The 27,352-nt window shown below is 45.6% G+C and overlaps 1 protein-coding gene across 4 annotated transcripts in view; it reads left to right on the top strand.

Annotated features, from left to right (window-relative positions):
- The window catches only part of DYM (dymeclin), a 359,762-nt gene that overhangs the window by 327,940 nt on the left and 4,470 nt on the right, over window positions 1-27,352 (top strand). For 2 of the 4 annotated variants that reach the window (XM_043558776.1, XM_043558774.1), the window contains one exon: window positions 26,973-27,167. The exons of the other annotated variants lie outside the window; for them this stretch is intronic. In XM_043558776.1, coding sequence (XP_043414711.1) covers window positions 26,973-27,152 — 180 coding nt within the window. In that variant the 3' untranslated portion in view covers window positions 27,153-27,167. Of the gene's footprint in view, window positions 1-26,972; window positions 27,168-27,352 lie in introns of those variants that run through there. 4 annotated transcript variants of the gene reach the window in all.

Below are 27,352 nucleotides of genomic sequence, written 5' to 3'. Positions count from 1 at the left end.
CTTCTCTATAGCGTGGAGAGTAAACCAAAAGTAGGAAATAATTTATGGTGTCATCTAGAACGAGAAAGGCGTGGCAGCTTTTCTTAATGTCTTCCAGACTCAGAAACATCATAACACTTTTTACACGATTACAGCTATATTCATATTTGTGTTTATACATACGCACTTGTGCGCATGTGTTTGTGTATTCACCCATCCAACTATAGACACACACACACACACACACACACACACACACACACACAGGACGATCACTCCCCAAAGAGAAAACATTTACTCACTTTGAGTAGTAAGATTAAGTGTGCGTCGGGGTTATTTGTTTGCCTGCCTGCTTATCATTCATTTGAACGTGGCCCCGCTTCTGCAGTCACAGGGTGCTGGTGCTAACACTTTTCCGACACTGCTCTGTCGAAAGGAAGGATAAACATCACCACAGCCTCAACATAGGAAAATATGTGTTTAGCAAGCTCTTAAACGTGTGGGGTTTAAACTCTTCCCATGTTATATCAGGTCCTTACTGTAAACTAGCCAGAATGTTTCCCAGCAGAAAATAATAATTATGTCTTCCACTGGAAAGAGCACTTCATAAAACTTTTTTTTTTTCCTATAAAACAGAGTAAACATTCTTTTGATCCCTCTGCTTCCCCACCTCAAAACTTAAACTACCATGCCTTCTTTCCAGGACTCAGAGTAGTAAATGTTTTGAATTCTCAGTGTTGGAAAAATCCTGACATTTTACAGCCATTACCCACTGCCCCCGTCGTCAAAACGTGGATGAAATTGCGCATCTATAGTTTACAGCTCATCAGACCTATTGCCAGTTTCCCAAGTAAGGATCCAGAAATGTGTATTTTCTTTGTGACCCTGTCGTCAACTCCCTGTTTCTCCTTTACTGAACCTCTCTGTGCCTACAAGTCCTCAGCTCTATGATGATCGTATTTGTTCGCTTTGGCTAGACTAACATTGCTGAGGGACTCGGATCCTTGGATGAAAGTCTGAGGAGAGGCCTAAGGAATAGTGGGAGTGGGAGAGAACCCCACGTTCAGGCTGGGTCTGCCCCCGACACACTCAGCTCTCAGAGGGGAAAGTCCTATGACTCACGTGGACTGAAAAGAACCTGAAGGAAGGAAAAGCACGCGGAAAGAGGGGGTTGCCCTGGCCCCTCCTCCTCATGAGAACCTCAGATTCCTAGCTGGCCAGTCCCTGGGATCTTGGGTCCTCACTCATTGTCTAGCTTGTAAAAATCATGCTGGCCGTCCTTCACCAGCAAGGAGGCAAAAGTTGAAGCGAGGTTCTTGACCTCTCAGAGTTTTAGTTGGGGAGCATCTGAGGGAAATCCTGTCCCGTCTGCCCTGCTTGGCAGCAGCTTCTCCTCTCAGAACCCCAGGAGTCTGGTCACACGGCCATCTGTCGGTACACCCCCTCTCTGGAAGCCTTCCCCCTCCCCCGCTCCCACCCCATCCAGCTTCTAAACCTGAGCGCGGCTCAAAGCAGCCGCATTCAGAAGAAAACAACAGAAAAACATTTTCATTCTTTTGGAACGCACTGTATAAGACACCCATGTGCTTTGCAGAATCCTTACAAGAAACAGTTCTTCAGATTAATTAAAGGCCTCAGATGTGCTTTTGGCTTATTAAATACAGTAGTCATTCGTAGCTCCGTTCTGCAAAGCACTGGCGATTAACCTTTAAATAGCTCTGTTCATGTTAAGAACCAGACCTAACGCTCCTACCGCAGGTAATGAGCCCTATTTTTGAATTAAACCTTTGAGTTTTATCAGTTTTGCTTATTTTCTGAACTTGGAAGTACCATGTACAGCTATTATATGCATAGATAATTAAAATTTGAAGTGGTTCAGAAACCCAGTACTTAGAAATTTATTTTTTGCTCTTGATTTAGAAGCCATAGAGACCAAAAGAGCCCCGGTGTTAAAGTGGCCTTCTTGGGGCGCCTGGGTGGCGCAGTCGGTTAAGCGTCCGACTTCAGCCAGGTCACGATCTCGCGGTCTGTGAGTTCGAGCCCCGCGTCGGGCTCTGGGCTGATGGCTCAGAGCCTGGAGCCTGTTTCCGATTCTGTGTCTCCCTCTCTCTCTGCCCCTCCCCCGTTCGTGCTCTGTATCTCTCTGTCCCAAAAATAAATAAACGTTGAAAAAAAAAATTTTTAAGTGGCCTTCTTTTTCAGTTCACGTGATCAATGAGGGTCACAACTTAGACAGTTTTTAAATAGCCTAGGAAACTCCCGTGCCCTTCATTCTCCCCTTTCTGTTATCAAATTATGTGACCTAGCTCAAGCCAACTTAGTACTGATTCCCTCCAAACGAATGCACAGACCTCTCTCCATAGCCTGGGCCTGGAGACGGCCCAGCTCAGTGTCACCAACAATCTAAAATTGAAGTCAAAGGAAGAATGTATCTTGCGGTCCCAAAACCATGGAAAAAGAGAGAAAAAAAAACAAAAAAGACGACGTATTGAATGGTTAGAGAAGAAGCTAAAGGGCCCACTGGCTTTCCCTTTTTCCTCATTCTCTGCGTTGCTCTTGGTGGGTGGAATCCGTGCTCCCCCTTGCTGTAGAGCCCCAGCATGTGCCCTCGTCACCATCACCACTGGCACGAGAATGCCTTTGCAAGGGTGGGGCTAATCAGCTCCAGGTTTCCCTGCCGCCGGTCCAGGCCTGCAAGCCTCTTGAAAGCTCACTAGTTTCAGATTTTGTTTGCTTTATTTTTTATAATTAAGGGCCCGGAGCCATTTTTTTTTTTAGGATTTTTTTCCCTTCCCCTGCCTTCAAGTGTTCATTTGACTATTTTATATAGGGTAATTTTGTGTGTTTTCTAAGCAAGGCCAAATTAGCTTTTTTAAATGTCAAGCTAACCTTTCACAAAAATTCACTTGAATCCGGCATACATATTTGAAAGTATATGCTTTGACCCCAATTCCGAATTAATGTGAAGAAATGTTCAAGATTTTAAAAATTTGTAAGTGTAAATACAGCATATAGGGTTGTATTTATGAGAATGGCCTTTGGATTTACTTGGCCATACAGGTATTTATTTCATTTCAAGCTTAAAAGGTAAAGGGTCTTTTGATTAATTGGGCTGCTTACATTTCAGGTAAACTTGTTTCAGAACTTTGAAGTACTTTCTGTCTTTCAAAACTGCCCTCCAATGACTTTCTACACGTGGCTCTTCTTTATCTGAGCATTTGTCTGTTTTTAGACATTACGTTCCCCCAAATCTGAATCTAAGCTGGATACCGAGGATATTTTAGAGTTTGTATTGGGTGGGCTGCGGGGGGGGGGGGGGGGGGGGAGAGGGGAGGGGTTACGTTTAAGTGATGAAGACCATTAAACCCGCTGCTCTAAAATAATTTTAATAGGCATGTGTTTCCAGACCCACAGGTTAAAAGGGCCAGGATAATGGGAGGGGGGTGCATACGATAGCAATATCGTTTCTTAAAGGGATACCACACATTTGTGCCGGCCTCTGCCTCGCTCTCCAGTCAGCTGGGAGTGGAGTCTGGCAGCTGCCCTGTTTGCATGGGGCCGGCTGGCTCAGCAGTGATAAGCAATAGACAGGCTGGCTCCTTCAAGGAGTCTTTCAGTAAAGGCTGAGCTCTCAACAGTTCCGAAACTCACTGGCCGACTTTCCCCTGTGGACCATTCATTTATCAGGAAATGAAATTGGTTACTGGGCTTCTCACATTGCCAAACCTCACTGACGAAATCCGATTTCTTCCAGAGTTCAGGAGGAGCTTTAACTCTTTGTTAGTGGCTCGGGCCCTGGGGCCTCCTATCAGGACGAGGGTCTGAGGAGCCCCCCAAGGGAGGGGCTGCTGGAGTGGTGGGGTGGGGGTGGGGGGCACGTACGTCTATGGAGGTATAGCCCCCGGACCGTCGAGGGGCGGGGGTGGGTAGCTACTTCCATAGACATAAAAAGATGACCTTTGGGGATGGGATCGTTATATTTTGCACGTTATCCTCGCCTTTCAAACCAAACCAAAGTGTCAGTTTCACAGGACTGATTTTTTCCATTTTCAAAAATGAAGGCCCTTACACATGACGTGAGTCACCTTATTGGCAGCACAACCTGGTAACTTAGAGCAGAGACCATTGTTTAAATTTTGTGAAACTGTAAGGAACAAAAATAAAGAGAAGCATGTAGTTCTGTGGCACAGAAAATGTTTGGGTAAGTGAAGGTTAAATTATCACAAAGTATATAATCTAGTTCATATGTTTAAGGAGCGGAACTAGGCTAAATTATCTGAAATATTCTGACGTACTGAATCATTCCATTTTGTGCAACGGAATCTGACCAGCAGGGCGTTCGGTTGTGGGCCAGTCTGGGGAGCGCAGTCTATGGCTGCGACCTCCTGTGTTTGGAATTAGCAGGCCAGAGGTAACACACAAAGTGCATGTGGCAGTTATTATGGCTGGGGAAGTGGCTGCTGGCTAATTGAGAGCAGTAGCAGCTAGAAACAGCCTTATTTAATTTTCAATAGTTCCTATGACAAGATGCTATAAATGAGACCCTTTGCAGTCCTACCATTATTATCCTTTCTCTCTCTGTCATTAAATATGCGATGTTTAACACATATACACTGGGTAATATTTAGGAGTAAATTCCTCAGACTCTTCCCCGCTCTTTGGAGATACTCTTCATCTTAACTTTTAGCTCGCAAGTTAGTAAAACCTTACTATCTGTGAGCACCTTTCCCCTTGACTGGCGTAGCTCCTATTTGCTAAAAATATATTTAAAGTCACAAAGCCAACCCGTGGCCTCTGATGGCTGGTGGCTGTGCTCATAATCTGAACCCCAGAGAGAGACACTGGTTTCATAAAGGGTAAACGAATGACTCATTTTCTCTGTTCATCACTTAGAGATAAGCTTTTGTGAATCTGAGTTGAATTTAGAGCATTGTGTCCATGGTTTCCGTTGTATCCCAGAATATTACATAGTCTGAAGTGGGTGATTACATTTAGTCAAGAGTGATCTCCATTCAGTTTTGGCATGTTTATAACAAAAGACTGTATCTGAGGGAATGAAAGCAGTCTATCTTTAAAAACGTGCATTAGAGGAATTTCACCTAAGAGAACATTCAAACGGAGTGTCTAGTTCTTTCTTTGTTTCTAATGATTCCTGCCATTAAGTATCAGTCTTATCAAATTTGTGCATTCAGGGCGCCTGGGCGGCTCAGTCGGTTGTGTCTGACTCTTGATTTTGGCTCAGGTCGTGATCTCGTGGTTTGTGAGATCAAGCCCCGCATCAGGCTCCACACCAAGAGCATGGAGCTTGCTTGGGGTTCTCTCTCTCTCTCTCTCTCTCTCTCTCTCTCTCTCTCTCTCTCTCTCTCCATCCTCCCCACTGGTGTGCTCTCTCTCTCTCTCTCTCAAAATAAATAAGTAAAATGCTTTTGGTGTTGTTTTTTTTTTTTAATGTGGGTATTCAGCATTTTTCCTGTTGATACAGAGATAAGAAATAATGCCAGGTAGGCACCATGAAAGATTTGCCTTCATCTCCGGCCATCTGTGTCCCAGCCCTAAGCTATAGGATCTGAAAATGAAAAATCAGTGAGTATTTTAGTTCTTTGCACATGTTCTCTCCATTCCCTCACGTAGCCTCTCCTTGTTAACAGTCCCTATTGAAGAAAACCACCAAATCCAACATTGAGGGTTTTTCATACCAGGATACAGTGGGATACAAGGAGCCGTGTGGGCTCTTGATCATTATATTTATCTATGGCTCCCACAGTCCTTGGACCTCTGAGTCCTTGAATAAATATCTCCAGCACCCAGTGGCTAGCTTTCCTCTTTTTACAAAGCTACTGTTTGCAATGAGGATTTTCTTGCCTCTCATTTGTTTGTTCACCTAGTATTGATTGAGCAGTTCCTGCCTGCACTGCACCCCGCTAGAGGGTGGCCCTTAAAGAGGCTTCCTGTATAGGAGGGCACAGTTTCTAAAGCAGCATTCAAAGAAACAACTTCCTCTGTTCTGTTCCTTTGTAAATGAGGAATCGTAAGTAAATTAGGGGATGCCAATGGCAAAGGAAGGCTCCAGCCCTGCAGGATTGGGGGATACTTTGATTTCCCTGAGTGTAGAAATGATAAATGGCTATGGACCGAATACAGAGCCCAAAACCAATGCCCTGGAACACATAAATGGAGAGACAGGTAGGATACTCCAGGCCTTCAGAGCAAATCCTGTTTCCGCCACCTGTGCTGTCTCGGGCAGGTCACTTAACCCTCACTGTACATCAGTTCCTTACCTGTAGGACGGGTCTATCTTAGAACTTTGCCTACTTCCTGAAGTAGCTGGGAAAATTGAAGAGACAATAAATGCACACTTCCTAGTAAGCGCTCAGTAATCATTCAGCCCGTGTTCTTTTCCCACTTAACCGTCAGCCTCACTTCTCTAGAACAAAACCAGGAACTGGGGCTGAAGATTTAAACACCCAGAAGAGGTGGCTTCAGGTCCTTGCCGCGCTCTTCATCTCTAGGAGACAGCTGGGAGCCCCTTGCTCTTTACAGGCTCGGCTCTCTGGTTCCCAGGTTTGTAACAGATCCAAGGCCACAGCTTGCTAGGACTGCCACAGGCAAGTCTGTCTGTACCACTTATTCCGGTGCAACGAAGGAAGGAACACAAAACAACGTGTGTGAATCTTACTTTTTGTGTCTTATAAGAAATTTTCTGCACTGTTCGTGAAAAGATATCAGGAGAGGCGGCACATCTGTGGAGGGTGTGACCCTGAAGAAACGTCAGGGCCATCATAGGACACTGAGCTGATCCCATCTCTGCCCTTTAGAGACGTAAGGCCTTGTCTTTCCAAGCAGTGAGTGAATGACCTAATCCCAAGGCTCAAGTCAGTAGTCTGAACTCTCAAAACACATCACTTCCAGAGTAATTCTAGTTCATTCGGTCGGTTTGATATTTTAGTTTGGAAGGAACCATAGCAAGATTCTTTTTAAATAGTAACTTTAAAATACGATTTGGTTCATAATAAGATACAATTTATGCACTGTTGTCTGTGGCCACATCGGTAGCTGTGGCAGAACTAAGTGATCTCCTTTAATTCACGCATCACTCCGTCTAGAAAGTTCTGTGGCATAAAGTCAGGCTGAGCCGGGTTATCTGGTCCTGAAGCTCTGGTCTTTCCGTAACCAACTTCTTGTAGTACTGCTTTGGTTTTGCTTGTGTTTCCTCAGTATACCTGCTGTTCTCAGTATACAGACCAAGTAAAACTTGGTATTACAGATTTTTCCGTGACTCCAGGATTTTCAAAAGACGCTTTATGTATTTACGAAAAGATCTGTCAATTCCATGCAGATGTGTTCGCACTCATCATGAGAGTTGACCTGACTCACTGCACAAGTGTACCACTTTCCAGTCAAATAGAAGAGATGGTTTGGACTGCAGTTACTCCTGGAGAGGAGAGAGAAGCCACTTCCTTGTTGTAATTTCCACTCTTTTTTTTTTTTTTAATGTTTGTTTATTTTTGAGAGAGAAAAAGAGTACGCGTGAGGGGGGAAGGGGGAGAGAGGGAGGGAGACAGAGAATCTGCAGCGGGCTCTGTGCTGACAGCACAAAGCCCAACCTGGGGCTCAAACTCACGAACTTACGAGATCATGACCTGAGCCTAAGTTGGACACCCAACCAACGGAACCACCCAGGTGCCCCATTGCATCAAGCATTTAAGTCTCCAGGTTTGTGGGAAATTTTGTTGTTTAAAGAAAGATAGGAGCCAGGCATGAGCTCTCTCGTTTGTAAAGAAGTGAGAAAAAAAAAAAAAAAAGATCCCTTCTCTCAGCATCAGTCGCTAGAATAGAGAGATAAGAGAGATTTTAGAAAACTCTGTTTCAACCTTTCATTTTATGAACAGAGGAAATGGACAGAATCAACCCCTCGCCCCTGGTCACAAAGCCGACGGGTACATGGAGGCCCAGATCCAGGTTTCCTGACTCCATTTGTACGACTTTGCACTTCGGCATTCAGGGGGTGCTGTAACCCCTACTATTAGGCTAACCCATCCAGCAGTGAAGCCCCCAAAAAGTTTAAAAGTCCAACTATTACTAGTAATTGGCCCTTTGCTATTGTTCGTATGGATGATGTCATGAGTTTTTGCTGACCATTGATGGTGTATTTGTGTTCATTCAAATACTCTTTGCCTGTCCTGCGCCTTTATGACCAACAGAATGTGAGGGCCACTTCTGGACTCCTGTGTCAGTAATATTACAGATTTTTCTATGCCTTGGAAGGGTCACATTCTCGGTGTCCTTCCTAGTACTATATGTATTTTTAGAACTGTATTTTGAGGTAGTATTCGAACGCACACTTGTGACTAAGCATAATGTTTTTTAACTGGCAGACTTTTTTTTTTTTTTTTATTGTTTTGCGTATCTTACTTGGCTGCAAGTTTCGTCTTCAACTGGCCATCCAGGAGACAGATTCTGCCCCTGTTGCAGCTATAGGGGACACAGATCATTGTTCCAGGATAACATTCATCCTTCCCTGTTCTCTGAACATAGCATGCACGCTCCCAGCCGTGGCCTTTGCTCTTCTTGGCCCTGTGTTTCCCTCGAGGCTCAGCCAAGATCAGCTCTCCTTCCCAAGATACTCACATATCAGCCTTACCCCTTCGTCTTCTCTACTTCCGCAGCATTCATGATCTACCCCGGTTACTAGCTGCTTGGTGCATCCTGCCTCTGGTGAGACTCCCCTTCTTTTCTGTGTGCCCCCTTTACCAGCTCAGTTTTAACACATGATGTCAAGGTCCTCCCATCTTCCTTTTTATATCCCTGGCCCTCTCCTGCAACCCTACACACAGTAGGTACGCACTGCACGTTCATTTCTTCGTTGTGATGGGAAGGTGCGAGGCTGACCAAAGTACAGGAGGCCACATTGGCCAACATGCGAGTATGATGGCCACCAAGTAGGCTTTAACAGTTTCCAGTGAGGGCTTGACAGAAGGGCAGGATCAGGGATAAGAAAAGCAACAGACCAGGGGTGGTGTGTTTGTTGGAGGTCCTTTAAAAAAAAAAAAAATCCAAGTTGTACAAACAGTAGAAAAGTTTGGCCTGTCTGCTAAAGTTGAACATGCACACAGTCTGTTCCACTCTTCAGTGCACACGTAACACGAGCGCATGGCCTTGTGTGCCAGGAAGTACATACAGGGATGTCCATAGGATCATTGTTCATGACAGTGAAACCCTGGACAGAACCCAGTCCAGCAGCAGAATTAATTAATAAATTGTGGTATATTCAGACAATAGAGTCCTGTGTAACCATGCAGATAAGTGAACCCCCAATATGTATGAAACCCACAGGTACAATGCTAAAGGGAAGAATCCAGGTGCAGTATAAGATTGTGTAATTCCATTAATATGAAATCCAAGGAAAGGTAGAACTCAACTGTAGTGTTAAGAAATTCAAATGTAGTTGGTAAAAATTATAAGAAAGAGCAAGGTTTTACTTTTACTGTAAAAGTCAGGATAGTGGTATCTGGGGATACGAAGTGTTCTTGTAGACCCCGTGGTGGTAATGGCAATGCTCGCCTTCCACTGATCTCGTTGTCTTGTATTTGTCTTTGTGAACTTTTCTGTGTGTGTGTTGTCCTTCACAAAAGAAAAGTCTAAAAAAGTGAGGGAGTCCGTGAAGACCCCTTTATTTAAACAATGAATGAAGTATATGTAATTAGTGATGGAAATGTTAAAGAGATTTCAATGAAGGTAAAAATGTTTTTACTAGTATGTAAGATTCATCTCCGTTTCTATCTGCACATGAACATCAAATTATTTTACCCATTTTTCCCCTTTAAAATGTGATCTGTGCCCCCCCCCAAAAGGAATATATTATCAAAATATACTAGAGGAATGTATTACCAAAATTGTTTAATAGTCATTATTTGCATTGTGGAACTTATGATAATTTTTAAATCCCTGTTATAAAATTTTTCTCCAGTGAATAGTAGTAGATTTTATTTAATATGAGGTACATAATAGAATTTTTTTTTTTACTTTTAATTAAAACACACCCCTTGTCATTGCGACTATTTTTTAGAAAGTGTTGGTGAGAATGTGAAGAAATGGGAACCCTCGTGCGCTGTTGGTAGGATTGTAAAATGGTCCGACCACTATGGAAAACAGTTTAGAGGCTCCTCAAAAAATTAAAAATAGAACTGCCCTATCCGTGATCTAGCAGTCCCACCTGTGTGGATATATCCAAAAGAGCTGGAATCCGGGGTCTTAAAGAGATCTTTGCACCCTCATGCCTGGCAGCACTATTCATGGAAACCAAAAAGTGGATGGATGGATGGATGGATGGATGGATGGATAGATAGATGAACAGAATGTGGTACATACATGCAGTGGAATATCATTCAGCCTTAAAAAGGAAGGAAATCCTGTCACATGTTACAACATAGATGAACTTTAAGGTCCTCGTGCACATTGAAATAAGCCAGTGCCCAAAATGATTTCATTTATGGGAGATACCTGAAGTAGTCAGATTCGAAGAAATAGAGAATGGTAGTTGCCAAGGGTGAGGGGAAGGGGGAAAAGGGAAGACTTTAAATGGTACCGAGTTCCAGTTTGGCAACACGGAAGGAGTTCTTCAGATCTTTCGCAACAATGTGAATATCTGAAACACTGCTGCATCGTACATTTAAAATTGGACAGGATGGTAAGTTTTATGTTTTTTATGACTCTTATAAAGAAGGGAAAGAAAGACGATCAAGGCAGTATGAGGTAGAGGAGGTTATGCTGATGAATGTGTGGACTTCGGGGTTAACAGAGGTAATGGTTTTAATGCAAATGGGAGGGGGAAATGGATTATAGCCCTGCTTTCTCTCAAATAAAGGCTCAGGCCGCCTCTGAGATATTTTAGCGATGATGCTGTGCAAAGAACCTGAGCCAGGGCTTTGAGATTTGAGTGAGCGCTTTCAGAGAGTTTATACTCTTGAGTTATTCTCTCAGCTCTGGCGATGGATTTGCTAAACGAGTAGTTTTAAGCACACCTTAAATAGTTCAGTCCTTTCAGAAATAAGAATGTAGCTAATTTAAATTCTACAAGTAAGTAAAAATGTTGAGAAAATAAGGTGTTTATAGCTTAGCAACCCATAGGGATTGGGCATCTGTGCTGTTAAGAGTCAATATTTAGTTATGACTACAGATTAATACTAGATGTATAATAACCAAGGAATTGAATTGCAAAGCAGCCTTTGAAAGTAAAGAAACTACAACTTTGAACATGGGAAAAATTAAAACTAGATTTATTTCAATTATAGATTTAGAAGTCTAAAAAGGAAAACTGTATATTTGGAACACAGTATCCTAGAAGATTTATTAATAGAACTTAATACACTCTTGCTGGAGATGTCAAATTCACGTTAGCTTCTCTGTGCACAGGTACAAAGGCCAAAAATTCCCTTGTATCAGTCTGGTGGAGTTTTGCGTTATTTTTAATTTTCAAGTAGCATTTAATCAAATAGATCATAGCTGAAAATTCAGAATGGCCTTCAGGAAGTGACTGTAAAATTTCTTAACCGTTAACAGTTTCTTTAGAGAGTGTGAAATAGAGTTTGCTCTGGAGAGCTTCACAGAAGTTCATCTATTTTAAGAATGATGTATTTAATATAAATGTTTGCATGTTTATTTTCAAAAGCATTTTCTTTATAAGTGACAAGTGACTTTTGGGAGACTGAAATTTAAAAAAGAGTAGTTTAAAACAACTGAAATCTTAGAAGTTAATTTTTACTGACCAGTGAATAAGTTTATGAAGCCCCTTATTTTGACATCAGAGAATTTGTATTTCCAAGCCAGAGTCTACCTCAAAATGATGCTTTTCTAGGCATTACGTTTGTTCTGATAGACATTTTTGTGCTGTGTATGGTTTTTTGATAAAGTTCTCCATAGGCTTGTAAATTATAAACTGCCAGTTTGTAAGAAGTAAAACATTAAAACATCTAGTCCTTTGGGGAGTGATTAGTTTTACTCTCTCTTCTATTTTTTTTTTTTCACTTTATTTATTTTAGAGAGTGAGCAAGCAGGGGAGAGGGGCAGAGAGAGAGAGAGAGATAATCTTAACCAGGCTCCATGCTCAGTGCAGAGCCCGACACAGGGCTCTACCCCCAACCCTGGGATCATGACCTGAGCCGAAACCAAGAGTCAGATGCTCAACCGACTGAGCCACTCAGGCGCGCCTTTACTGTCTCCCTTCTAAAAGATGAAATCACCATTGTTTGTGCATGCGTGACTCCATTCATATCTTTCCCCGGTGTTTCAGGTGCTCCCTCCCTACCCAAACTGCCCCCTTCTCTCAGGATTTGGAAATTGTCACCGCTTCAGCACCGCCTTCCCTCCCGCTTTGTCAGCCCGGCCCTGAGAGCACTTCACACGTTGAATGACCAGCGTGTCCCGCAGCCAGCGCTGTCCCCTAGCCAGGAAGCCCCTCTGGGTCAGGACCACCCTAAACCGCATTCAACCCCCTAGCTCTAGGATACAGTGTCTTTCACTTACATATTTCTTTAGCTCTGGCTGTATAGGCATTTGCTGACAAACTACAATTTCAATATAACTTGCTCCTCGGGTTTCTTACGGTAAGAGAGAAATTCTTTAGTCATAGATGAGGAACATGATAACATGATGCTTTTTTTATCTCTTACGAATGATTCACAATTCTGCTGGGTTTCCATTAGCCTTCTCCTGTGAGTTCTCCTAGTCCAGGCCCTTGCCAGGTGTGGAAAACCACGCAGAGCACACACGAATCTCCGTGGGAGGGTTCCTTGGAAGTCTGTTGTATTTTTCTTCACTTAATGAATATGTGTTTGGTCTCTTATTTGTCCCCTTGTTCTAAAAATAAAGTGTGCTCTAGTGAAAGTTCCAGTTAGTCGGGTTCTAGTTAAATCAAGTCTTTGCCACACTGGAGAAGAGGAAGTTGAGAAATGAATAAAAAAAAAGATGATGACAGACTATTCCAGATGCAGAAAGCTCCTGCTTGGGAATACTGTTGCCATCTACCCTTAGATGAAGTCAGGTTACCTAAGTGGCTTTCCGATACCGTTATGATCTCCTCCTTCCCATTACCCACTCCGTCCCCATCCCTGATTTCCAGAAGTGAAACCGGGAAGAAAATGGGGAAGAATCCTGGGAATGAAGTTTACAAGCACATTTCTGAAACGGAGTCAGGTTTTCTAAGCTGGAACCCTTACCCTGATGTGTCCCAAAGGCTCCTGTTTCCTCTCCGGCAGAGTTGAGTCGTAGGGAAGCCACTTGGCAAACAGCAGGACCATTCGGGCATGCTCCGTGCATGAGAGACGGGAAGGGCCCCGTGAGGCACCTGGAGTCCAGTCCGTTTTAACTTTTCTTCCTGGAATCCTTAAGGTCCTGCTGTTTTTCCACAAACATGTGGGAAGCAGCTTCCTGGCTTAGGAGGACTATCCATCCGTCTCTGTGTATTTGCAGGCCTTGGAGATCCCAGAGTCAAGGCCTGGGGACTGACCAGAGCATTCGTCAACAGGTCCTGAACTTAAGCTGGAGAAGGGTGCACTTCCTGGACTCCAGTGGAAAAGTCCGTTGAGGACGACCAGTCTGCCCTTGTTCCTCACCATTGTCACTGCTCTCTGATCAAGAGGGACATGGACAAAATTGAGCAGAACATTTCTCTTCAGAAATAGGCATTGGGACCTTCTCCCAGGCTGTCTTTCCCCCTTTTCTAACTTTTATTTTTTTATTATTATTTTTTTTAATGTTTATTTATTTTTGAGACGGAGAGAGACAGAGCATGAATGGGGGAGGGTCAGAGAGGGAGACACAGAATCTGAAACAGGCTCCAGGCTCTGAGCTGTCACCACAGAGCCTGACGCGGGGCTCGAACTCATGGATCACAAGATCATGACCTGAGCCGAAGTCGGATGCTTAATTGACTGAGCCACCCAGGCGCGCCCCCCCCCCCCACCTTTTCTAACTTTTAAAGCAGAGGCAGACGCGGCAGAGTTTTGATGGCCCTTCCAGACAGTTCGTTTAACCTGGGCCACGAGGCTGTCAGGACGGGGCCTTGTGTAGTAGCAGCTGCTGCTGAGCTAAACACAAAATCATGGTGAGGTCCACTGCCGAGGCCCTTTCCCAGAGGCAGATAGGCTCAAAAAAACCATATCACAAGATAAAGACTCATTAGTATGGAGCCAGACAGAGGATGCAGACCGAGTTTTGTCTGCTCCTTTGTTTCCAGTGAAATAAGTAACAAAAGTCATTGGACTCAAAACAGAACCATCAACAGAGGAGACCCTTGGGCTTATTTCTGGACCTGTCACTCGCGAGCCCTGATTTCCCTTTCTGGGGAGAGGCCTCTGTGACAAGCTGTCCCCTCCCTCCCACTCTGGTGGCATGGCCACCACCGCTCGGTTCCCAGTCCGGGGCCTGTCACCTGGATCCCTGCCCTCATCTTCTAGCCCCTCTGCTTCTAGGGCCTGCTTCCCCACCCCACCCCTGACTCCAGATGGAACCTCGGGAGTTCGCTCTGATGGTTTGTGTGAAAGAGAGGAGGCAGGAAGCTAGGAGGTCATGTGGGTCTGTTTGTGTACATCGCAGGCTCGGTCTGAATCAGAGCCGGCAATTAGTACGTTGCGTCTTCTGACAACAGGTTACATGGAAGAATTGCTTTTTAGTGATTCTTTTTTCCATTTGCATTTATCTTAGCTCTCTAAGTAATTAAGATTACTTTAAGGGCAGGGACCGTGTTTCATATTTTGAAAAAAATACGTTTATGATACAAAATATCACTCTATAACTTAGTCTCTTCTCCTATCATGTATCTTAAAAGAAGAGCAAAAAAATCTTACCTGTTTCACAACATGTAGGTCAATATTTAAGGGATGAAATTCTGTGTCTGGGCTCAGTACTGAAATAATTCAGAGGGGGGAGGTTTGAGGGCAACGAAACAGGAGTGACCTTGAGTCGGTAACTTGTAGCTGATTGATGGACACGCTGTTGTCTCTGCTTTTGTGTCGTGGGCTCTTGTGCCGGATAAAACATGAGGGGAGTGGTGAGCCTTCGGTGGTCCTGAGTAAGCCTCCAACTTGGGCTCCCCGCCTGCCGCCTTCACACTGCAGCACCGTGTGGCAGCCACCTGTGCCTCCCACAGCGTTGCCACGGCCCTGACCACCGGAACAGCCAGGAAAGCAGCCAAGAGTCAGCCAGGGGTCCTGGGATAGTCACAACAAATGATGCAAAACTCATCAGCCAGATGGCAAAGAAGACCATTATTTTGTATCCACCATTGTGTTAAAATACCATAATTGTTGGGGCGCCTGGGTGGCTCAGTCGGTTAAGCGTCCGACTTCAGCCAGGTCACAATCTCACGGTCTGTGAGTTCGAGCCCCGCGTTGGGCTCTGGGCTGATGGCTCAGAGCCTGGAGCCTGTTTCCGATTCTGTGTCTCCCTCTCTCTCTGCCCCTCCCCCATTCATGCTCTGTCTCTCTGTCCCAAAAATAAATAAATGTTGAAAAAAAAAAACTTTTTTTTAAAATACCATAATTGTTGAAGCATCAGTGGCTATAATTCAAATATAAGTATTAGGGCTCCTTGGTGGCTCAGTTGGTTAAGCGTCCGACTTCAGCTCAGGTCTGCTGTCACCATTCATGGGTTTGGGCCCCATGTGGGGCTCTGTGCTGACATCTCAGAGACTGGAGCCCGCTTTGGATTCTGTGTTCTCCCCCTCTCTCTCTGACCCTCCCTTGCTCGTTCTCTCTCTCTCTCTCTCTCTCTCTCTCTCTCTCAAAATTAAGCATTAAAATTTTTTTAAGTATTAAAACAAAGTAAGGGAGGATGCATGGATGAGTAGGTCACCTTGCAAGAGGGGTTTTAATCAGAAGTTTTATCTCAACCCATCTTCCTTCATCAGAGGTGTTTGTATGTTCACTAGGATGGGGAAACCTTGGAAAGACTATTAGCAATGTCAGTTACTCTTGTAATAAGCCCAGCGTTTTCCCTTAATCTGCTGCTTTTAACGTTTATTTATTTTTGGGACAGAGAGAGACAGAGCATGAACGGGGGAGGGGCAGAGAGAGAGGGAGACACAGAATCGGAAACAGGCTCCAGGCTCTGAGCCATCAGCCCAGGGCCCGACGCGGGGCTCGAACTCACGGACCGTGAGATTGTGACCTGGCTGAAGTCGGACGCTTAACCGACTGCGCCACCCAGGCGCCCCTAATCTGCTGCTTTTAAAAGCAAAGCTCTACAGGCACCTGGGTGGCCCAGTCACTTGTGTCTGACTCTTGGTTTTGGCTCAGATCATTTCATCGTTCTTGGGATCAAACCCCATGTAGGGTTCTGCATTGACAGTGAAGCCTGCTAGGGATTCTCTCTCTCCTTCTCTTTATGTCCCTCCCCTGCTCATGCCCGCTTGCACATACGTGCTCTCCCAAAATAAATAAATAAAGTTTATTTTTTTTTAAAGCAAAGCTCTATTTTTTTATTTATTCTGAGAGAGACAGAGACAGTGTGAGCAGGGGAGGGGTAGAGAGAGAATCCCAGGCAGGCTCCACACCGTCAGCTCAGAGCCCAGTGCAGGGCTTGACCTCATGCACCGTGAGATCATGACCTGAGCTGAAACCAAGAGTTGGACACTTAACTGACTGAGCCAGTCGCCCCAATAACGCTCTAACATTTTAAAAACTCCAGAATTCAGAAGGTCATTGCTGAGCTCATAGTATTTCTCTGGGGAAGTTTATGGTTTTCACCTTGTTTTCCTATTTATCCCAAATTTTGATTTTTAAAAAAGATAAAACATGTCTGTATGCTCTCTTCTAAATATACTCCAAGTATAAAAGAGCATTTTATTATTTGTTTAAAATATAATATGTTGACTATTGCTCTTAGAAAGAGCCTTTAAAACGTTTTTTGAGTATTTTCCCGATAAATTCCAGCCTTATTTTCATGCTTGCAATATGTAACAAATTGAGTTATACATGGTTAGTCCCTGGAAATAAATGGACAGATAAGCAATGTATCTTTCTTTATTTGAATACGTAAATGTAGAATAATTAGAGCCTATGTTGTAAAACACAAGACTCCTTCCTGTTAAGCCACTGTCATGTTTTGGAAATGACTATAGATCTTCAAATGCTTCACCTACAGAGGTTTTACTTCCTTCTGGGGCATTGGTTTAAAAAAAAAAAAAATGAGTAACGTTGGGGACCACAATGGAGAAGGGAGGAGTCCCTCTATTTCCCAGTTTTCCTATGGCCATGACCTTTGTCACAGGGCAGGAGCCCCTCTGTGGCACGACTCGAATAAGGCAGAGCGAGGTTCTGGCCTGGCCCGGCCCCACATGAGTCACTTAAGTACCACAGCCCCGTCTCCAGCATCATCAGCGGTAACGCTCCACAGATGGGGTGCTAAGTGTCAGGGAGGTGATGTGATTTGCCGGAGTTTATTATTTATTAGTGTCAGAGCCAGGTCTAAAATTCAGACATCCCGAATTTCCCCTCCACTATACCAGTCAGAGCTTCGATGGCAGAGATACGCTATTAATCTTAAAAGTTTACGCTTCCTTATCACAGTGCTTATTTCCATTTCAAGTAATCGGTAAGTGTGACCATTGCCAGAGGAGCATTAAGTACCAACTGCCTGCCTCTTACAGCTTGCAGTCTGTGTCACCTAGGAAATCAGAAGGGACAGGAGGCCAAGCGCTGGCCTGGCCCAGCCTCGGCCCCAGCAGTGGCTCTCGGCCCGGCTCCCTTCCTTGATGTTTGCAGGGACACCTTCTCCGCCCGTATTTGCAGCACACGGAGCAAATAGAAACGAGGATGACTCCCACACTCCTTGCCTCACTCTTCCTGACTGCCGTGGCCCAGGTTTGTGGCCCTGCCTGACCCCGTACGTGAGCGGTGTCAGTGAGACCCGGGGCCCCTTCGCCACGTGTCCGCTCACCCTTCTGGGCCGTCCTGGCCTTGGCACTCAGTAACCGCTGCTTTGCCACCTCGGAACGTACCTCTGACCCGCCTGTGGTGCTGTTGCCCGTGGATAAAGTTGTAAAGTGTTCCCTTCATTAAAAAATGATGGGGAGAAAATTGAAGTCACGTGAACTTCTGTCAGTGCAGTTGAGTTTCTGACCTGCCCCGGGACCAGTACAGGACTCCAGTTTAGATGGGGGTAGGCTGATTTTTAAACCTCTGACACACTAAGGGATGAAACAAAACCTGTGCCTTTTTGTACAGGAAAGGGTACACGCGGGATTCATGAATGGCAAAGAATAGACTTTCATAAATGGAAGATCTGATCTTTGTTTCCGCTTACAAGTATTACTATCTTCACCTTCATTAGCTTTCCATGAGTATCTTCTCGGTGCCGTGCGGTCCGAGATCCACAAGTCATATTCGATCTGTGATCAAATCACCTGCCTCTTATCACCCTGTCTCTATCCTGGCTTTGGAAAGCTGAGAGCCTGGAGTATTTTTCTTTCCTGCCGTAATATTGACAATAAAAATGCTCTCTCTCCAGTTGTTCTGGTTAGTCGTGGTGCTAAGATAAAGAAGGACTCCGAGATGTTCTGTGGCTCTCAAGTCTCTCTGAATTGTCGTAAGCGGCCTGCCTGTTTCAGGAAAGCAGGAACCAGGGTGATGGCGGAGGAAGTGGGAACATGACCAGAATGACTTAAAAAATGCTAAAGTCTACTTTGGCCTTGTTCCTCCCTCCCCATCACTCACGCCCTGGCCGGTCTGGGGGGTGGGGACCGGGGTGAGGGGTGGCTGCCTACTTGCCTGTAGCAGGGCCAGCACCGGCACGACCCCTGGCCTGGCACCGGGGCCACTGTTAACCAGAGTCGTCTGCCGCCCGTGGCCGGTTTGTTCATTTTGCGTGTGCCCTCGCAGGGTATTTCTTGGAACCCTGGAAGGAACCCTTTCTTCATTCAGCCTTTCTGTTCTTCAGCTCATCATACCCTGCCTTCCCATTCTCACTGCAGGGACACCTTTGTCCAAGGAGGGGAATTAAAATTATGCACACTTTGGTGGTGGGGGGGGGGGGTTGCTATGCATCTTGGCCCTGAGCTGTTAAGAGGCTAGCTGTGAGCAGGATCCTGCACGCACGATCTGTTTGGAACATCAAACCAAGAAGAGTGTGGATTGGCCAGAGCTCCAGACACTTAGTATTCCGAATCTGTGCCCCATTAACATGGTCATCTTTGCAGATAAACAGCAATAGCACAAAAGCAGTTAAATATTCGTGAAATGATTGCATGCTAGTGAAGCTAGGCAGCTCCTAGCGAAATTTAGACCCACTGGATTGTCTTGAAGCACCATTTTCCACCAGCCTCTCCCATATTTTTTATTGCCAGTCGCCTTCCCTTTGTTCTCAGGCTCCATGCCGTTGGTTCCAAGCCTCTGTGTCTGGGGCCCAGCCTAGCCAGTGCCCCCAAATACTGATTTCTTGTTAGATCTCTGCCACATTTTAGCCCTGAGGATCACTGTTGCTGTAAGGCCTCAGTTTCCCCGTGTTCTGAATGAAGGAGCTGTGCGGACGGTGTCTACATCTTTCCAACTCCAGCACTCAGAGGCGCCTTAGCAGTCCGTCGTCTCAGTCCCCCCCCCCCACCCCAGGTCCTGAGACCCTGTACGCCCACATACTGCTCCTCCTCCCAAACTGAAATTCTCGCCCACATACTGCTCCTCCTCCCAAACTGAAATTCTCGTAGCCTCGGGCACTCTTTCCCTTCGGAATGTTTGGCGCCCAAGAATTTGCATTTGAACAACTGCCTACCCAGGTGGGACTGGTGCTGCTGCTCTGCGGCTCTCATTTCCCCGAACGGGACTTCTGGCGGGGGACACGGGCTGGGTCCCTGTAGTTCGTTGGGAGAACGTTACACACACGTACACACCACCATCATCACTGCCGCCCCTACCAGTCATCTTAATGAACTTCACTGTGTCTCTTACCTCCGTCACCAGCCCTCCCCAGTGCCTGAAGAATCCAGGAAAAATAACATACGATTCAGACTCCGACCCTGTCCACCGTTAGCGCCCCGCCCCCCACCACCTACCCCCATGCTTCTTTGCACCCCCCCCCCCTCCCCAGCCCCTGAACCCACTCTTCCTTCCTGCCCTGCTCGTCCCTGCCTCCGGCGGCCTCCTCGCCTCTTCTCCACGTGTTCTTGCAGCCGGGGTCTCACCGCCTCCATGAAGACTGTCCCACACGTGACAGGCTTAACTGACCTCTCCCTGCTGGAAACTCCTCAGTAGCTCACTTTCCGTATCATTCTTCTTGGTATTTAGCAACGAAGTGCTGTTTCGGTGCTCGGTTTGTGCGTTTATACTTCGTCCCCTTACTAGGTTTCCTGGCCTCCAGAAAAGGAACTCTGCTTTATACTCGCCGTGCCTCACAGGGTTTCCCACGGAAGAGGCTGCTTAGTCGATGAGGATGCAGGGAGGACGAGGGGAGGAAGAAGTGTGGTGGCTCCCGGAGCCACGGCGTCCTTCGTACGACGCAGCACGTGACGGAAATACGGGCTTTGGTTCTTTCACGTGCTGGTGTATCGTTTGAAATCTTTACACCTGAAATTTTCAAAATTCAAACTCTTGAAAGCTTGACCCTTAACCACGTTGTTGAACTATAAAATAAGATGTATCCCATGTTCCCTGGATATTTTGTACAGGCCTTTGGGTTAGTTCTCCTGTGATGATAACATAACAGGTATAAATTCTAAATTATCTGTGATGGTCCAGATTGGAAGGAGAGCTGTCACACCATTCAGTTCTCTCAGCTGTACAGTTGAGTATCGGGTAGGGTAGGTTCCGCCTTTATTTTTCTCTTCTTGGTCCCAGTTCTCAATCACAGCTCTAGCTAGGGTTCTTCTTATTCCCCCTTCCTCCCTGACCTGCCCGACTTCCCACTTTGCTGTCTTCGCTTCTTCCCGTTCAGGTTTCCCTAGAGAAAAGTTAATGAACGGCTTTGATTAGTTCTTTTTTTTAGTAAGATTTTTTTTTTTTAATGTTTGTTGATTTTTGAGAGAGAGAGAGACAGAGAGCATGAGCGGGGGAGGGGCAGAGAGAGAGGGAGACAGAATCCGAAGCAGGCTCCAGGCTCCGAGCTGTCGGCACAGAGCCCGATGCGGGGCTCGAACTCATGGACCTTGAAACCATGACCTGAGCCAAAGTCAGACGCTTAACAGACGGAGCCACCCAGGCGCCCCTTGATTAGTTCTTTCTGAAGCATTCATTGCTTATCTCCTGTCTTGAGGTGTTCAACCAATTGAACATTCACAACTGATAGCCATTTTACAAATGGGAAGGACACACTAAGATGATATCTTACAGTGTGATACATAACACCAAATCAGGTTTTTGGCTCACTTAATAGTATGTTTACTGACTTCAAGGGGATAAAAACACAACTAATTTATCAGTAGCATTTTTTTTTTTAATTTTGGGGAAGTATCAGCTGCTTTCCCAAAGAGAAGCCTGAGTTTGAAGGCATTTGGGGCTGAAGTGATGTTATTAGTATATTAGGTTTATTAGATCAATCCAGTAGCCACTTAATGTGAATTCCAGTTGACTTGGTGTACCTTATGACTATTAAGGATTTCTGTTGTTTTGTTTGTACCTTCTTTTTAAAAGGGTAGGAGAAGGGTGCCTGGGTGGCTCCTTGGTTAAGCATCCGACTTCGGCTCCAGTCACGATCTCACAGTTCATGAGTTCGAGCCCTCATCGGGCTCTGTGCTGACAGCGTGGAGCCTGGAGCCTACTTGAGTTCTGTGTCTCTCCCTCTCTCTCTGCCCCTCCCCTGCTCCTGCTCACACTCTGTCTCTCTCTCTCTCTCTCAAAAGTAAATACACATTTAAAAATTTTATAAAAGGGTAAGAGTATGTGGGAGGGGGGTGTTCAGTCCCTTTTGGTGGTGACATTCCACGATTCCATGAGTTCTTAGCATTAAGGCTCAGGAATGTAATATGGATTTTTCTAACTGACCTAGACCTGTTTTTTTTTTTTAAGCTAGGGGACCCCCCCCCCATCTTCTAGATAGCTTTACCTCACATTTACCTGATTTTGGAACTTCACAGACATAATGGTCCTTGAATGGAATCTAAGACTCAACTTCATACCAAATTCTGCTTTTTGGCACATAGTAGTATTAGGAATCACTTACAGCGCTCTGCTTCTGTTTCCTCTCCTCCAGATTTCCTGATACCCTTTGTTAGTCCTAATGACTGTGCAGAAGCAAACAAATCTCATTTTGTGTTTTTCATTCACTCCCAGCACATGTTGGAATAACCGTGGGGCCAAGACCGTTGACAGGAAGTCACAGGTGTGGCTCACCCACCCAAGGATCACGCTTGGGCCACTGGGCAGTGCGGCCATAAGAAGGACTGAAACTGAACTTTAGGTTCTAAAATGCTTGCCATTAGAACCCTGGCTTTTAAGTAGGGTTTTCTCCGACCGGATTGAGGAAAACATCATTGGTTTAGCAACCACAGGCTTCTCACATAACACTTGGAATAGATTGTTCTTTCCATAAAGCAGAGAGGGAAAATCCTCCTCCCTATAATGGGTGCATGGGAATGTAGATTATCAGAGGCTAGTTTTAACTTCTTGCTAAAGAATAATGAAGGTGTGACTTTTTTAAATGTTTTATTTATTTTTGAGAGAGAGAGAGAGAGCGTGAGGGAGAATGTGAGCAGGGGAGGGGCAGTGACAGAGTGGAACAGAGGATCCAAAACGGGCTCTGTGCTAAGAGCAGACAGCCCGATGCGGGACTCAAACTCACGAACCAGGAGATCATGACTTGAGCCAAAGTCGGACGCTTAACCGGCTGAGCCACCCAAGCACCCCAAAGGCATGACTTTTCTAAGAATGGGTGATGTCCCTTACAGTCTTGGAAAACTAGCACATTTGCTTATAACTTCAATCCTAAGAGTGTTCGAAGAAATTAACTCTTAAGAAATTAGAGATAACTCTTCCAAGGTGTCTCAGGTGGAATTGTCTTTCCAGATAGTTCTTTGACATATCATAGCAAAGTCTGTGTTCTCACCTGACGTGATCGCCCGCACTCCCCCTCACCAGTGGCACACCAATCTGGGCTGAAGTGTGCCAGGGAAGCCTCCTGCCTGCCTTTGTCCCGTGTATTCCACGTGTCATCCACACGTAACTCCCAGCGTGGACCTTTCAGACTCTACGAGGATTCTTGTTTTGCCAGAATTTGTCTAAACATGATTCAGAATCTTTCTCCAGATCTGTATCTCACACTCCCCTAGTTCACATATTAATCTCAAAAAAAGAAAACAGCGTAAAGAAAGGTTATCACTGGTATAGCACTTAGAGCTTAAGTGTTAATTTGAGGGCATCTGGCCATACCATAATCTGGACAAGAGTAAACAGTAAAGGACTGATTAAAAGTAGAATTTGTCTCCATTTACATATTATGCACCAGTCTAGTCCATGACTATAACTGATATACAAAGAGTTCCCCATTTTCCATAATTAGATAGATTCTGAAATATAAAATAGGGCATTAATCGTGTATGTCAACAGTATCCATTATCCACGAGCTGGATTTTTCTACCGGCAAGAATCGGACGCGGCAGAATGGTGGCAGGCAAGGGGTGTGGCGATCTGAGAAGTAAATGAATCTGTTAGCTTTGAAGTATTGCCGCCCAGACCCCAGTGAGTCAGCTCATTGGCTTCTCAAAGTGACACGGGCTTAATCGGGCTCACTTTGCTCCCAATAAATTGAGACACTTATTCCACTAACTCACCTAGTGTGCCATACTCAATCTTCCAAACTCTCCCCCGCCCCCGCTCCCCAACTAAGAACTCTGGGTTTTTCTGCAAACAGCAGTTTGTACACATTTGTTCATTTATTCCTTCCTTCATTTATTCAGCAAACAGCTCTTACAGCCCTGGCAGTATTCTCAGCACTGGGGGACGCATCAGTGGAAAAATAAGAATCTCTGCCCTCCTGGAGCTCGTATTCTACTTAAAATTGCATCTAATGGTAGCATATTTATTTTCTGGGATCTCACTCTCCTGGCCGGCTAGCCGGGCCCTATCCAAACTGAGGAGCCCCTGCAGGGGGATAATTCCTGCCACCACCCACTCGCCCAAAAGCCCGCTCCCAACAAAAGGAGTTCTGCCAGTAAGTGCTCCACTTTGGCCCTCTGTCGCCCACCCTGGAATCAAAACGTCCTCCTCCTCCCAGCCTCCTGAATTGGAATTGATTTGCCTTAGAAACAGGTGCACTGACTCAATAATGCAGGTCAGTCCTCTTGACTAGTTTATACATTTAGCAATCCAGACTGCTGCCTCAAAGCTAATGGCCGTTAAATTACAAATATCAGTCCCCAACCTGCTCTCTCACCAAATGAATGGACTCGTCATCCCGGCCCTCAAGGCCAGCCTCCCTGTCTCCACCCCCCCATCTTCCCAACACCATGGCGGCTGCCCTCAGGGCCCGTGCGCTGGCCCCACGCTGCTTGCCAGGCCCAGGGGTGTGCTCTTGGCTCGTGAGGGTCTCTCCACGTGCAGTGCCGGTTCCCTGTCCCCAGCCCTGTCCCTGCAGGTTAGAACCCATCTGTCGGGGCCTTTCTCCAACTTTTGCAACAACAGGAGAGCCTGTCCATCCATCCTTCTCCTTTGTGCCACTGCACTAGCCCTCAGAGAGGGGGAAATTCAAAACTAAAGATACCTTTCTTTCTGTGATCCCCTTAACCTGGGTCTGTAAGAGAAGAATCTAACTAGGGATATTTGCTCAGGCTTCGCACTCAAGCGAGTTTCAGATTCTGGCCGATGACGTGATGGTAAATTTATGGGGAGCTCATCACCAGGTTGGGTTCAACTTTCTACTCTCTCCATCTATGTTTCCTAAAGTGTTTTGACCACTCATTGGTCACAGAAGCTGTGTCACTTGCACAGGTAACAAGACAAGACATTGTCCTGAGCGAGGGGTGGCTGGTCACCCCGCCCAAGCTGCCAGGACAGGTGCCTACTCACCCATAACCCTCTTCCTGGGTCGTGACTTAACTTCCCAGAGAGTCCCCCCTCCTGGCCAGCCAGACTGCTCCCACCTATGCAATGTATTGTGACTGTCTTCTGAGCCACCCTCATCATGGACTTCTTAATTTCAGCTTTGTATTTCATAATTTCTAACTTTTAAGAAGTAGCCCTTTATAATTTTCTATATTTTGAATTCAGTTTTTCATCGATTTTGCAATTCACACAAGCTAGAACTCCACGTGCAGTGTTGCTGTCATTCATAGACCAGGGCCCGTCTTCTTTTTGTCAGTTAAGTAACAATACTGGTTGATAACGTTTGTAACTCATTCTACTACACATAGAAGAGACTGCAGTCCAGGCTTGTGCAGATGGTAATTTAGCTGAATACAGACGCTTCAAGCGTCTGTTCCTTATTTCTCCTGGAGTTTGCTTTCTGAGCCCATCTAACATCTTCCGACCCCAGTGTTAGCCAGATGGACCAAGAAGGGAACCCTCCTGGGGCACTGTCCTTCCATATTCCATGCTGCCCTCTGTTCTTATCCCTCTCGAATTATACCCCCTGTTAGCGGAACATCCATTATTTCTCTCTCCTTCCTCGACAGCCTCAAGCACAGCACGTTGTATGCAGCTGGTGCTTAACCAGCATTTAACTTAAGGCCCCATCGCTGAAGGTGGCAATGTTGCACAGCCATAGCATATGAGGGTGAGAAGGGGAGGGAAGTTGGATAACCCTTCCCAAATGCACCCCCAGACAAAAACGTTGTCTGTGAATGCCTTTACCTTGCTGTCTTGCAACAGGATCTTGAAACCAGTTTGCTTTTCATGTGCACAGAACCTGCCCACCGCAGACGCTTACGTGTGGCGCTAACGGGAACCCACCTCCTCCCTCCTAACCCCCACCCCCCCCGCCAGCAGTGATGGGTGCCTTGCGACTGACCATCACCTTTCACTCGTCTCTTCAGAGGCTAAATGTGGGCTTTTAAAGAACTCTCTTTAACGTGCTGTGTAGCTATTTGAGTTTAAGCTGTACTAAATTTCTGGAGCCGTGCCAGGTGCTTGCTAGAGTTTCTGGTGCTATCTATATAATCTGTAGGGGGAAGGGGGAAAACTCCATTGAACGTTCGTGGTAATAAAAATTATTGTAGTTGAGCCCTGTGTCTGCTCACTGAACTTCCTGTGGGTTTTCACCAAATCACATGACTGACAGCAGAAAGGCTTTTGGTCTTTAAAGCTTTTGGTCCGCTTGTTATACGCAAGTCTCAATCACCAAATCAGACCTTTGCTTTGTCTCTGGGCTGGGCGTCCGGATGTCCCACTGTGGTGGGTTGATTCACTGGAGCTGATAAAAACATTCCAGCCAAACTTGAGAGTCTAGCATTACCTCTGGCTCCAAAAATCAAAACAACCGGATTGTTGTAAGTAGCTTTGGATTGAGACCAAGCTCCAAGCTTTTTGAGAGACGGGTTTTCTCTCCTTATTGAGCTGAATCGCAGGACAACTGTCTCAGAAAGAACGGGGCAAGAGCCTAGGCCCAAGGTGAGCAGCACCCTGCCCTCTGCTAGCCTGTTCCAGAAGGTTCTTGCCATAACTATCAAGTCAAAGCCCCCGTGTCCCCAGAATGCCTCCTGTGCTCTCCCAGAGTTTTAGCAGTCCTCAGGCACATCCACCCGGCAGCCTCTGGCTAGAGCCCGGCGGGGGGGCCTGAGAAGTCCAAGAGGAGATGCGGTTAGAGAGCGTGCGGACAGACGTCAGAGCTGGGAAGGCCTGGCAGGGCCCAAGAAGCCCGGTCAGAATGAAGACACTCGAGTGAGGAAGTTGGACTTCCCTCAGCCATCACAGGATGGCATTATTGTTCTCCACAGGCTTGAAAAGGAACATAAAGAATGATTTTTTTCTAGGTTGTTGATCTGACATTCAGACTATGACATTTCTTGGACTGAATCCTGACAAAATGTGTCCCCGGTGTCATTAGTGCTAAATAAAACCTTTTGTCTTTCTTTTCCTTAGCTCTCAAGACTTCTAAGACACACTAGAGGAGCACATATTTTTGAGAATGTCTATTTAAATCTCCAACCATGTTGGCTCTCTGTAGCGAGACAGGTAAATTTGAGAGGGGATCAAATTAAATGCAGCTTGCGCACGGCTTGTTATACAGAGGCTGCATTCACATTCAATCAGGTTGACTGAAGAGTGTTTCCAAAACTCTGTTATAATTTCTGTCTATTATTTCACCCCTTTAAAATGTTCCCAGTACACGGCCTTAAAAACAACTCGTTGCAAAAAAAAAAAAAAAAAAAAAAAAAAGGTAGCTCTTTACCTCGTGCTTTCAAATATGTGTAGCCAGTTTTAGGGAACATGCTCTTTTTTTTTTTTTCCCCCTGCTATTA

This window comes from Prionailurus bengalensis, chromosome D3, assembly GCF_016509475.1.
Source record: "Prionailurus bengalensis isolate Pbe53 chromosome D3, Fcat_Pben_1.1_paternal_pri, whole genome shotgun sequence".
Taxonomy (NCBI): Eukaryota; Metazoa; Chordata; class Mammalia; order Carnivora; family Felidae; genus Prionailurus; species Prionailurus bengalensis.
Note: the sequence above shows the minus strand (reverse complement) of the source record. Positions and strands in the feature narration are given on the sequence as shown.